Source organism: Amia ocellicauda, chromosome 18 (assembly GCF_036373705.1).
Source record: "Amia ocellicauda isolate fAmiCal2 chromosome 18, fAmiCal2.hap1, whole genome shotgun sequence".
NCBI lineage: Eukaryota > Metazoa > Chordata > Actinopteri > Amiiformes > Amiidae > Amia > Amia ocellicauda.
The window spans coordinates 15698813-15711259 of record NC_089867.1 but is presented as its reverse complement, the minus strand read 5'-3'; the positions used below and the strand labels follow the sequence as shown (position 1 = coordinate 15711259).

The 12447-nt window shown below is 41.6% G+C and overlaps 1 protein-coding gene across 1 annotated transcript in view; it reads right to left on the bottom strand.

Moving 5' to 3' along the window:
* tsnare1 (T-SNARE Domain Containing 1) overlaps positions 1–12447 on the bottom strand; it is a 148788-nt gene that overhangs the window by 22869 nt on the left and 113472 nt on the right. Inside the window, exon 11 of the mRNA XM_066691190.1 lies at positions 957–1075. Coding sequence (XP_066547287.1) covers positions 980–1075 — 96 coding nt within the window. The 3' untranslated portion in view covers positions 957–979. The remainder of the gene's footprint in view (positions 1–956; positions 1076–12447) is intronic.

The window sequence follows — 12447 nt, the reverse complement described above, 5'->3', positions numbered from 1 at the left end:
ATTCATCAGAGTGTAAAAATAGACTTGCTTTAAGCTAGTCCTTTACATTACTGTTGCTCTAACACTTTTGATTGGATTTCTCCTTTTTAAATACAGCATCAAAATTACAGGTCAGACCAAAATAATTTTCCAATTACCAAAAATGGTCAACTCAAGTTTCAGAGAAAAACTATTATTTTTTCTTAATATTTTATTCTTTTCTGGTATTTTTAAATGCTAAAAAGGGAAATACACCAAAAGTTATAATGGGGTTTTCTATTACGGGGCCATCTTCAGCACGATTCCCAACTCTCCATCATTCAGAGTGCAATTACATTTTAATATATAGTGCCTGCCATGTAACAGCAGAAATAAAGACTTTGATGAAAGGTAATGTGTGTTTTACAAAAAAAAAGGTAAGAAATCTGTGATTGGCAAAGTTAATTTTGTCTATTTCTGTAATCTTAACTATAAGCAATAGATGCTCACTTTCCAAGGTCTGTCACTGTAATAAGCACTTAAGCAACCGGTTCCAGGCTAATAATAGTTAGTACTGCACCACGTCTTTCTCAGCTCTCCAGCAGGGTCAACTAAATACTGGTACTAAAACATCACATTCTCCAATTGCCAGAACTACAACTCCTACAGCAACACAGAACCACCCCAATCTAAACTCCAGCTTTAAAACCCAGCAAGGGATACAAACACGCCAGCCAAGACATCTGTGTCGTGGAAATTGTGATGCAGATCTCTAGTTAAGTGGTCGAGCTGCGTGCAGGTTTTACTTGGAACCTGCAGTAGATTGTAATAATAGATATTCTGACCACACACAGAACGGCCCATGGTGTGCTGTACATGCTCCCACATGCAATGCCGGGATTTCTGATGGGGCACCCTTAGCTAATGGCTTAAACTAATTCAAACCAGGGAAACCCAACACAGAAGATAGAAAAGGGCTTGAATCAGTTTACACTTACCTGGAGCTGCCGTGTCCGGCGGTTCATTTCCTCACAGAGACGGCGATTATGATCACCAGGAATGTCAGTACCACCGCTCCAGCCACTAGGAGGTAGCACTTCTTTTTCCGAACTTGTTTCTGACAAATAAACAACAGAAAAGAATGGTAGGTATGCTGGCTATAAACATTTTAGCTAGACATGTGGGTCACTTACTAAAGCCCCAGCACAAACTCAGCACAGAGGGACATATGGAGAGAAGTTTGATGTAGTATTGGGACAATTAATATGTTCTTTGAGACTTTAAACAAGTTCCTGAATGGACAGTAGTGTGACATCGTCTTGATTTGGTGATTTATTTCAGACCAAATATAGATCACTACAAGGGAATATGACAGAAGATTTGGATAATAAATCCATTGACACTTGCAATAAGCATTGAAGCCACGCTTTTAGCTTGTGGTAGTTCTGTATATTGTCAACATTACATATTTAAAAAAATATAATAATATAAAAGTGCTGGTTGTATAGTATTGAGGTGTGTTGCAAATGTCAGGTAGTAGTAAATATATTGATTTGCTTTTTTATTTCACCTCTGTCTTTCTCGCTCTTTCCTCCCACCGTGTGTGTGTTCCAGTTATGCGTGATCTTTTCTATTATTTGGAAACTAATAACTAGAATAGGTCAATGCTGTAAACACCACAGGCTGTAAAGAAAACTTTTATTTTTTTCCAACCAGAATCAGTACAATTGTACAGCTCTTCATAGGCATATTTATTGATCTTCAAAAGATGTAGTTCCAGAATTTGCCATTTTTAAGATGTTTTTTCATTTTTTAAATTTGTTTTTCATCATGTTTTGTAAAAGTTTCACTGTGTATTAAAGCAAATGAAATATGCAGTTTTATAGCATTATCCCTTGACTGTTTTTTTTTTCCAATAAGAAAATAAATAAATAAACAGGAATGCAAAAGAGTACAGTAAATTACAGAGAAAGGCATGTGAAAATATTTTTTCTTTCTTGTCTCCAGAGGCCCCCGAAAATAGGATGTGGCTATGTCATGTTAAAGCAGGAGGGAGTACAAAATCTGTGTTGTTTTGAATCTTTTTTTTTCTTTCTGCTTTGGTACAAAGGCAGAGAGAGCTGTGGCATTAGGCTGAGGCGGACTGGAGTCTTTAAATCCTGACTCGCTTCAAAGCAGGGAGAGCAATTCATCTTCTTATCTGAGACTGGAAACAGGCTTTCTATGTGAAAAAGAGAGAGAGAGGAGAAAAAAACTGCTGTCGAGTAATTTTCCGTTTAAACGTTCCACTCCACAACAATTTGCATAAGAAGTCCCGAGTCCATGATAAGAAGATTGGTAATTTTCAAAGGCTCGGCGGGGATTGGGAATTAAAAGCCTCTCTGCACTATCTCCACTCTTGCAGCTGTCCACCTCAGATTTCTCCGTTTTTTTTCCTTCCATTTTTTTAAAACTGTGCCTTATAAACTTTCTCTCTCTCTCTCTCTCTCTCTCTATCTCGGGCACACACAATTTCACTCTGCCTCTTTCCCTTCTCTCTGTCAGTGAATGAAACTGGCTATAAAGGCAAAAGGGAAAAGATTTGGATTACAAAGAACTTGTTGCTTTCTTTAAACTGGAAGCCTAACAAAAAAAAAAGAAGGGTGATATAGAAGCGTAGGTGTGGTTCCAAAGTATGTCTAGAAATGTCTTTCTGAGTGACATAAATAACATTATTGGATTGATGTGTGGTTTTCTTTAATGCACTTTAAATGTCATCCATGTAGACTGACGAAAAAGTGCTATTACAGAGACCTGATTTTTTCTACAATTCACCATAACCAATTCCCTTCTCCCTTCCTCTCTAAAACCCTTGAGTGAGCAGTTCACCATCAGCTCTCTTTATTTCTCTCTCACCACTCACTCCTTGACCATCTGCAGTCTGGCTTTCACAGTCCATTGAAACTGCTCTCCTATCTTGTCACTGACTCGCTCAACTTCCTCTCGTCTGTCCTTGTCCTCCTTGATTTCTCTGTGGCCTTTGACACTGTCAATCACTCGGTTTCCCCTCGCTGACCGTGAAATCTCTGGCACTGCTCTTGCATGGTTCTCCTCCTACCTCAACGGCCGCACCAATTAGGGGACATGGAATGGATCCTTGTCCACATCACAACCTCTCCTCACAGGTGTGCCCCAAGGCTCTGTCCTGGGCCCCCTGTTGTTCTTTCTCTCCACCCACTCTCTGGGCCCCTCATCGCATCCAATAGGTTCTTCTAACATTCCTGTGCAGATGATGCCCTGGTCTTCCTGTATTTTCCCTCTTCTGACCCATCTCTTCTTGTCTCTGCTTATCTCCTCCTGGATGCACTCACGTCATCTTAAGCTTCCCCTTTCCCTCTTCCTCCTCACCTTCAGATCTCTCCATTTCATAGGAATCGACCTCACTCTGTCCTACTCCCAGTACATCTCCACTCTCAGGTCTCACCCAGTTCAAGACTTTGGCTCTTGCCTGCACCGAGCTACCCTCAGAGCCTCATCTCTCCTTACACTCGCTCCAGACCTCTCCGGTCCTCCTGCTGCAGAAGACTCACTGTAATCTAGTTGAACTCTGTGTACTACACAAATAAAATGGGATAAGGATTGCATCCAGACTCATACACTGTAAATAAAAGGCTAGAAAGCTGTGAGAGGCAGAGACTACGATTGATTTTCATTATTGTTTTGCATATATATTCTCATTACAGTCACTTAAATGTGTTTCTCTAAATTACATTTTATTTCTTTATGATTGAACTGTGTTTAAGAGCACTATTAACTGGGAAATGAAGCTTATAGCTCAATAAATAAATACATGAATACATAAATAAATATGGAGGTTAGGGTTAGGAGAGCAGCAGTACAGGGGTTTTAGGTTTTCATTCCAAATGAGCTCTAAATTACTAGATTGGACACTTAATTGAACTGATATTGTTTAATCTGACATGTGCGATTATTGTCAGGTGTTAATCAATTGAAATTGCTCAGTAAACGATTCACTGAGAGACTCTCCTGGAATAAAATCAAACAGGAGTTACCCCAGGAGCAGTGCAAGACCCTCTTACTGTGTATCTAAAGAACAAAACGCTATAACCAACTGTGTTACCATTAACATCGGCAGTGTGAGAGGATTAATAATGGCACTGCTATTTATATTACCCTGGGAGCATAATAACAAATTGCCTTTATTGATTGATTAGGTCTGGCTGCATCAGATGATCTGTGATAGATTAGGATAATTTGCTCAGTAGTCTGTTTTGGGTGCCAGGGACTCAACTGTACAAGAAAACAAAAACAAAAGTGCAGCAGTGGTGGCGTCTCTTTCTCAGGGTGCATATCACCTCATCCTTTAGTTTCAGGTACAGAAAACATTTAAAGCAACACATCTGTTAAGTGCAACAATATATTTTACACAGCAGTAACATACTGGTTAAATAATGTGACCTGGAATAGTCTAAAAAAAATGTATGTACAATAATATAAAAATATGAACAACAGAAAATAAATCACAATATAAACAAAGCTTTGAATGTAAATGTCAAATAGAAATAGATATGGTGATTGTTAATAGTGTGATAAATATATTGGCTATAATTAGGTATTATTTAAATAATAATAATACACTTTACACAAGACTTGTGCCAGGATTGCTGTTGATAGCCTTACTATTACATAATATTCTTAAATCATCCTGACTGCTTTCACAGTGACACTGAGTATTAACGATCTTACTTAAATTCCCTTCATCCCACTTTGACTGCAGCATTTCTCACTGTGCACAAAGATGGGGCTTTATCTCTGCAAGAAGCAGTGGCACTTTAAATAATCCCCCAATGTTAAAGGAATTTCATTCATGGGACCATTCACAATAATCCTCTCTCTCTCTCTCTCTCTCTCTCTCTCTCTCTCTCTCTGAATGGTGTTGCATTCAATCTGTCAGAATGAAGTTCCCAAGAGTTAAGACTGTTAATTGCAGCAGTTGTTTCTTGGACTTTCTCGGACAAGTCTGTCATTAAGCACCGGTGTCTGTTTGTTGCAATGTAGCTGCCAATCAGACAGATCAATTGCGTAGGTTTTGATAACACACTAATGAGCTGATCTGCTGTTTTAATCTCAGTCAGCCCATAGTAGAGACTGAGTTCCCTGTTCAAGAGAGACATTCATTCATTCTTTTTTCTTTTGTTATTCTGTGTTCCCCTTTTTTACGCACTGATTCATTTATTGAAGGATATCCACAAAAACGAAACAAAACAAAACAAACAACCTTTGTCACCTTGAATGAAGGTCAAGGACAGAGATTATTGTGAGAATCATGAATGAAAAATAACAAAGGGACCTGACAGCCTTTTTGTATTGTCGAACAGAGGGGTGAAAAAATATAGTCCCTGCAGTTGATGGCTTGTAATTGTTGTGCTTGTGCAGCCCCCTGTTCCAGTCCACATGCATTTTGTTTGGCATGGCTTGTATTGGGGTGAACTTTATATACATCTCTCCAGGCTTTAACTTGGACTTTCTATAATTTGATTTAGTATATATACTATGTTTATGTATACACCAATCAGCCATAACATTATGACCACTGACAGGTGAAGTGAATAACACTGATAATGTCGTTATCATGGCACCTGTCAGTGGGTGGGATATATTAGGCAGCAAGTGAACATTTTGTCCTCAAAGTTGATGTGTTAGAAGCAGGAAAAATGGGCAAGTGTAAGGATCTGAGCGACTTTGACAAGGGCCAAATTGTGATGGCTAGACGACTGGGTCAGAGCATCTCCAGAACTGCAGCTCTTGTGGGGTGTTCCCGGTCTGCAGTGGTCAGTACCTATCAAAAGTGGTCCAAGGAAGGAAAAAAGGTGAACTGGCGACAGGGTCATGGGCGGCCAAGGCTCATTGATGCACGTGGGGAGCGAAGGCTGGCCCGTGTGGTCCGATCCAACAGACAAGCTACTGTAGCTCAAATTGCTGAAAAAGTGGATGCTGGTTCTGATAGAAAGGTGTCAGATCACACAGTGCATCGCAGTTTGTTGCGTAGTAGCCGCAGACCAGTCAGGGTGCACATGCTGACCCCTGTCCACTGCCGAAAGCGCCTACAATGGGCACGTGAGCATCAGAACTGGACCACGGAGCAATGGAAGAAGGTGGCCTGGTCTGATGAATCACGAGTTCAAGATATTGACTTGGCCTCCAAATTCCCCAGATCTCAATCTAATCGAGCATCTGTCGGATGTGCTGGACAAACAAGTCCGATCCATGGAGGCCCCACCTCGCAACTTACAGGACTTAAAGGATCTGCTGCTAACGTCTTGGTGCCAAATACCACAGCTCACCTTCAGAGGTCTAGTGGAGTCCATGCCTCGACGGGTCAGGGCTGTTTTGGGGGCAAAAGGGGGAGCTACACAATATTAGGCAGGTGGTCATAATGTTATGGCTGATTGGTGTGTATACTAGTATACCTTCGTATACTATATGGGAACTACAGACTGAAGGACAAGGAATCTATAGCACTGCAGATATGTATGTTTCATAACTATATTATTATAATTATTATTATTATTATTATTGCAGTTGTTGATGTTGTTGGTTTTTTTCTAATCTCATTGGAGCGAAAAAAAAAGTCATAATTGGAAGTTGATAAAACAATTAATAATATTGTGATGTTGCTTCTGTTGTAAGCAGCTTAGCTGTACATTTACACTAAAAAGTGTTGCAGTCTCTCCTGATTAAAATATATGAAAAGGAGCAGGAAGCGCGGGCCCCTCTCTCTAATACAGCCTTCTGTGAGCGCTGATTGCCGGCCACAGAGCCGAGCTCGGCTGCTGTAGATCATTATCGATTTCTCTAGATGTCTGGATTTGTTCCTAACCCTTCACAAATGTACATTAAAAAAACAAATCCAAAATAACACATACTTTAGGGGGCTTATATTACTTTACGTGTTTGTCAGAAAGAAAATAAAAAGTTTGATGTTTAGTACTTTTGCAAGTTCCTCCATCTTTGATTTGAAAAAGTATGTGTTTTTCCCCTCATGGAGAAATTTGATGAACTGATTGATTGATTGATTGATTGATTGATGGATTTGCGTCTACGTCATTCAGATTCCATTGATCGGGTCTCTCTCTCATAACTGCGTGTCCGAGTGCAAAGCTGCTGTATGTGTCTTTAGCGTTCTTTCTCTTGCAGCTCTTTACTACATCTTTAAGCAACCGAATAGCTTATGTTGCTGTACCCACAGTCAGTTTATAAAAAGAGTGATCTGGCATCTCTCTGCAATATTCAGAACTGTGCCTGGACCTTTAATCCCTTCCTTTTCAGTTTAATTATTTATTTTTTGGTGATTTTTTCCATTTTCACTTTGTCAGCTACTATAGTGTTTCTTATGCTCGCCAGCATGTGAAATTAGCCTATTAAGATGAACTAGGACTTAATTGGATGTGGTTAAATTAATATTAGGTCACCAGCCATTCCCCCTCACACAGGATTTCAGGATCACACATGCAGTTACCCCAACACTGTCACACTGCAGTGCATGTGGCACAGAGCCTCTCATTGTCACAGGTACAAAACTGCGTCATTGGATTCAGATGTACTGGGATGTGAGCTATGTGCATATTGGTTAATTAACCATGTGACATGATGTTTTATATTTTTTCTCTGATCTGTCTTTAAAACGTTTTATCCTGAATTAACTTCATCAGCCTTTATTAACCCCACATACCAACTCTAACAGGAAATTAAGATGGGGGGTGTGTGTGTTTGAGAAAGTGTGTGTTTGAGAAGGCGAATGCACTGATGTGTGTGTGAAAGAGAGAGAGTGTGTGTGTGCGTGTGTTTGTCGTTTTCAGATGAGAGTTAGTCATACAAAGCAATGTTCTGCCCTTGAATTACAATTTGTCTCATTGCATCTCATTCTAGTTGTTTTCTTGTTGTTTATTATATCGTTTTTAGTCTTTCTTCTGCGGCTGATGAGTGTCTCAGTACTGGGGCTGAGTTGGCACAAGCTTGGCACACAGCTTTTGAGACAGATACTTTGATTGGATTTGGCCACATACTCAGCCCAGAAGGACATCTACAGTTCGGTTGTGTGTTTTGGATTGTGTCACCATTTTCTGGTACCTTATTTTTTGTCTGGACCTTAAGAGTTAATGAAATCAAAGACTTTTCCCCAGCTCTAGCTGCTTGCCTGGGTTTGCTAATTTGCTGTGTTGCCAGGTGATACCAGAGGCAAGAGCTGGCGGAGGAGGCGGGGGGGCGTGGTTGTGTATTATACAGGATGAAAACCGGATCTCTAGCAGGCTGATGCAGAGTGGGAGTATGTGAGTGTAAAACGCTGTCAGATGTTGGGAACACCTCTGGTTTTTCAGAGCAGCTTCCATGTGCATGGAGGGGTAACACTTTAAAGAAAGGTTACATCTATAGCGCTTATTAAGCCACGTTTGTAACATTAGGTGATGAATAACAAAGTGGTAATTATGATGTGGTGAATCAGAACTGCCACAGCAGGGTGGGCGGTCCAGTGCCCAGGCCAGCTGGTTCAAACAATGCCAGGCTGATGCCACAGCCCCTGACAGAAGTGTTCTGTGTGTACAAATGACGGTGGGGGGGGGGTTGAAATGCCTTCAATGATTCTCATCTCATGAACTGGAATCCCACTTTCTGAGAGGATAAACATGCCTGTCGGAGGTGCGAATGCTCAACTTGTTCCAGTTCCAGAGCATTTCCTTTCCTTTAAACATGGCGGAGGCACCGGCTTCTAGAAAGGTTTCAACAGGAACCCGTACGTCTGCCGAATGTAAGGGCCACTAAATATGAAACCGGAAACAGTGTTGTTGAATCACCTGTGTTTGATATAGTGGGAGAGTGTTATTCAGGCAGTGACACAAGGCAGGGTAGGAGGTCGTGTCTTTTCCTTTGAAAGAATGAGAGAAAAGCAACAACAAGTGAGGGTACCCCATTCTCCCCGCTGGTCCCTCTCTCTCTCTCTGACTTCCTTTTCTTTCTTCCTCTTCTCTTTTCATCCATGTCTGTCCCGACTCCGCTGTTGCCTCAGCTTTTTGTTCCCAGACCCCTGACTCCCCCTCTCTACTTCACTAATAAACTCTGTTTATCTGTCCAGCTCCTCTCTTCACACCTCTGCACTAGTTATTCATGTTACTTTCCAGCTTGCTTTCTCTCGGTTTCCAATTGAATTATCTGACCCCCCCCACCTGCCTAGCCTCACAACCTTGTCCTTCACACTCTCGCTCTCCTCCTCCCCCTCACGGCCCCATTCCACTGTCTCTCTCTCTCTCCTCCTCTGCACCTTTTTCTCTCTCTCCATCCTCCTCTTCCCCTCCCTTTATGCCATGTTTCTCCATTTCTCTTTCTTTCTCTTTTTTGTCTCCCTGCCTCCCCCTCTCCACCCACCACTTCCGCTCTCTTTCTCTCTCTTGTTGTCTCTCGCTCTCTCTATCCCGCCCCCGTCTCGGTGTCTCCGCGCAGCCTGTGGGTCTGCCTGGCGACAGGCTGACACCGCTGCATGCGGAGACACACACAGCCCCACCGCCTGTGCTGGAGACGGCAAACAGAAGGCTTACATCCAGATAAATTACCTAATGCATCTCTGAACCTTTTCCACTCTTTTTTCACTGTATTTTGTATTATTATTATTATTATTATTATTATTATTATTATTATTATTATTATTATTATTATTATTATTTCTCCAGCACATTCTACTTGTGGCATGAAAGAGCTTGAGTTTAACTCATTACACTTGTACAGAAACACCTACGCAAGCACACACGGGAAAGCGCACCTCACCGGAAGTGAGGGGGGGGTTGTTCAAATGGATGTTTTACAGAAAAAAGTAATTACAGGATCAATACAATTGAACTTCCTTTAATACACCTTTATAATGTTCTCCTATGACTATGATTTTTCTGATCTCAGTGTTCCTGCCTGACTGAACTGCTTTGAATCACCCCCAGGTCAGCACCATGAAGCAAGGTGGGGGACTAGATGTTCAAGCCAAAGATTAACCTTAATAATTATAATAATATTTTCTTAATATAGTATACAGTGTTTATATAATATTGTGTAGAAGCTGACATTGATTACTCAACCAATTACTGTAGATACAGTTTGTGTCTGTGCTGGGCTTTCAGCAACTCCACACATCTCTACACATGACCCGAACCCAAATCCTAACTGATGCAAAACTGGAGATATGATATGTAACTCATTATGTATCTCACTGATTCCGTAATGTCCCGAAGTGTAAGCGCAGCAGCTTGAGACTAAAATATACAGAGGAACCCAGTTTGGGTGGCAATCGGGCCATGCTGGTGGCTTGGTATGCCTGCTCTCAAAAACCTCCACGTCCAAACAGAGTAATAACAGCTCCTCAGCCAGGATGCACCCGGATCTATAAGCCCTATAGCTGTAGCACGCTGCACAAATGATTAAATTGTTAACAAGTGTTGTGGATCCGTGGTGGTGGAATTAGATTTGATTCTGTGAGGCACACCTAATTTCCCAGCAGTGTTTTTAATGCTAATGTCAACTGCAGCCTCTTCAGAGCCTGCGCCTGTCCCCTGGAAAATAAATTACCTCATCAATAACCGATTGTGCCTGCACTAATGGACCAGGCCATCCAGCTGCTATATATAGCATTCTAACCCAGCACAACGTTTAGCCACAGTTTGCAATAGTGGGACCATATTTTAAATCAATTTATTGACATGGATTTTGAAAGCTTTTCCAGATTAGCAAATATACATGTATTTATATGTAGGGAAAAAGCTACTAGTTCCTAATTTGCAGGAAAGATTGATATCAAATGTCACTATTTTATAGAAGGGATGATGAGAATGTGCAATTGTTAATTCATCTGTCAATTTTAATTTTATTCTGTGGTTCAAACTGTAGCCTTTTGTTGTGCGGCAATATTTCAGCAATGCAAACTAGTTAGTCACTGTAGCTCTGTGTCTGTCCACTCTGGGTTTCCCACTTCCCATTATGAGCCCTTCCACCCCCTGCCTTCAGAAGATAGCCGTGCAGGACGAGTGATACAGTGCCCCACTTACTGGCTGTTATGTGAGCATCTCTGTGGGACAGGGAGTTGATAGAGAGTGATGGTGTGTCTAGCAGACTGGGCTGCAGACCAGGCCTGTTGCTTCCCTCCTGAGATCAATTACAGCTGCCCATGTGGAAACTCTTAAGTGCAGTAATTTACAGTGAAGGACAGATGAGGAAAAAAAAGAACAACAATAGCAACTTCACAATTAAAAGCATCAGCCTGCTTGGGTGTGGGGCAATACTGGGGATTGTGCTTGTGCTGATGTGGGGCTGCTGGTCCTGAGAGAGGAGAATATATGCTTGTTTTAAAGCCATTCATCTTGGTTCTGTTAATCTTTTTTGTTCTCCCTTTCAGTGCAGCCGGTGTACAAGCTTTACACTCTCTCCCTGTGCCCTTACCCAGAGAGCTGGCAGTGCTCTGAAGGCTATGGACAGTGAATTACATGACATGTTTCTGCCACTGCTGGATTCTTATCTAAAGACTAGGAGCATTGAGCATATATATATATATATATATACACTCACCTAAAGGATTATTAGGAACACCTGTTCAATTTCTCATTAATGCAATTATCTAACCAACCAATCACATGGCAGTTGCTTCAATGCATTTAGGGGTGTGGTCCTGGTCAAGACAATCTCCTGAACTCCAAACTGAATGTCTGAATGGGAAAGAAAGGTGATTTAAGCAATTTTGAACGTGGCATGGTTGTTGGTGCCAGACGGGCCGGTCTGAGTATTTCACAATCTGCTCAGTTACTGGGATTTTCACGCACAACCATTTTTAGGGTTTACAAAAAATGGTGTGAAAAGGGAAAAACATCCAGTATGCGGCAGTCCTGTGGGCGAAAATGCCTTGTTGATGCTAGAGGTCACAGGAGAATGGGCCGACTGATTCAAGCTGATAGAAGAGCAACTTTGACTGAAATAACCACTCATTACAACCGAGGTATGCAGCAAAGCATTTGTGAAGCCACAACACGTACAACCTTGAGGCGGATGGGCTACAACAGCAGAAGACCCCACCGGGTACCACTCATCTCCACTACAAATAGGAAAAAGAGGCTACAATTTGCACAAGCTCACCAAAATTGGACAGTTGAAGACTGGAAAAATGTTGCCTGGTCTGATGAGTCTCGATTTCTGTTGAGACATTCAGATGGTAGAGTCAGAATTTGGCGTAAACAGAATGAGAGCATGGATCCATCATGCCTTGTTACCACTGTGCAGGCTGGTGGTGGTGGTGTAATGGTGTGGGGGATGTTTTCTTGGCACACTTTAGGCCCCTTAGTGCCAATTGGGCATCGTTTAAATGCCACGGCCTACCTGAGCATTGTTTCTGACCATGTCCATCCCTTTATGACCACCATGTACCCATCCTCTGATGGCTACTTCCAGCAGGATAATGCACCATGT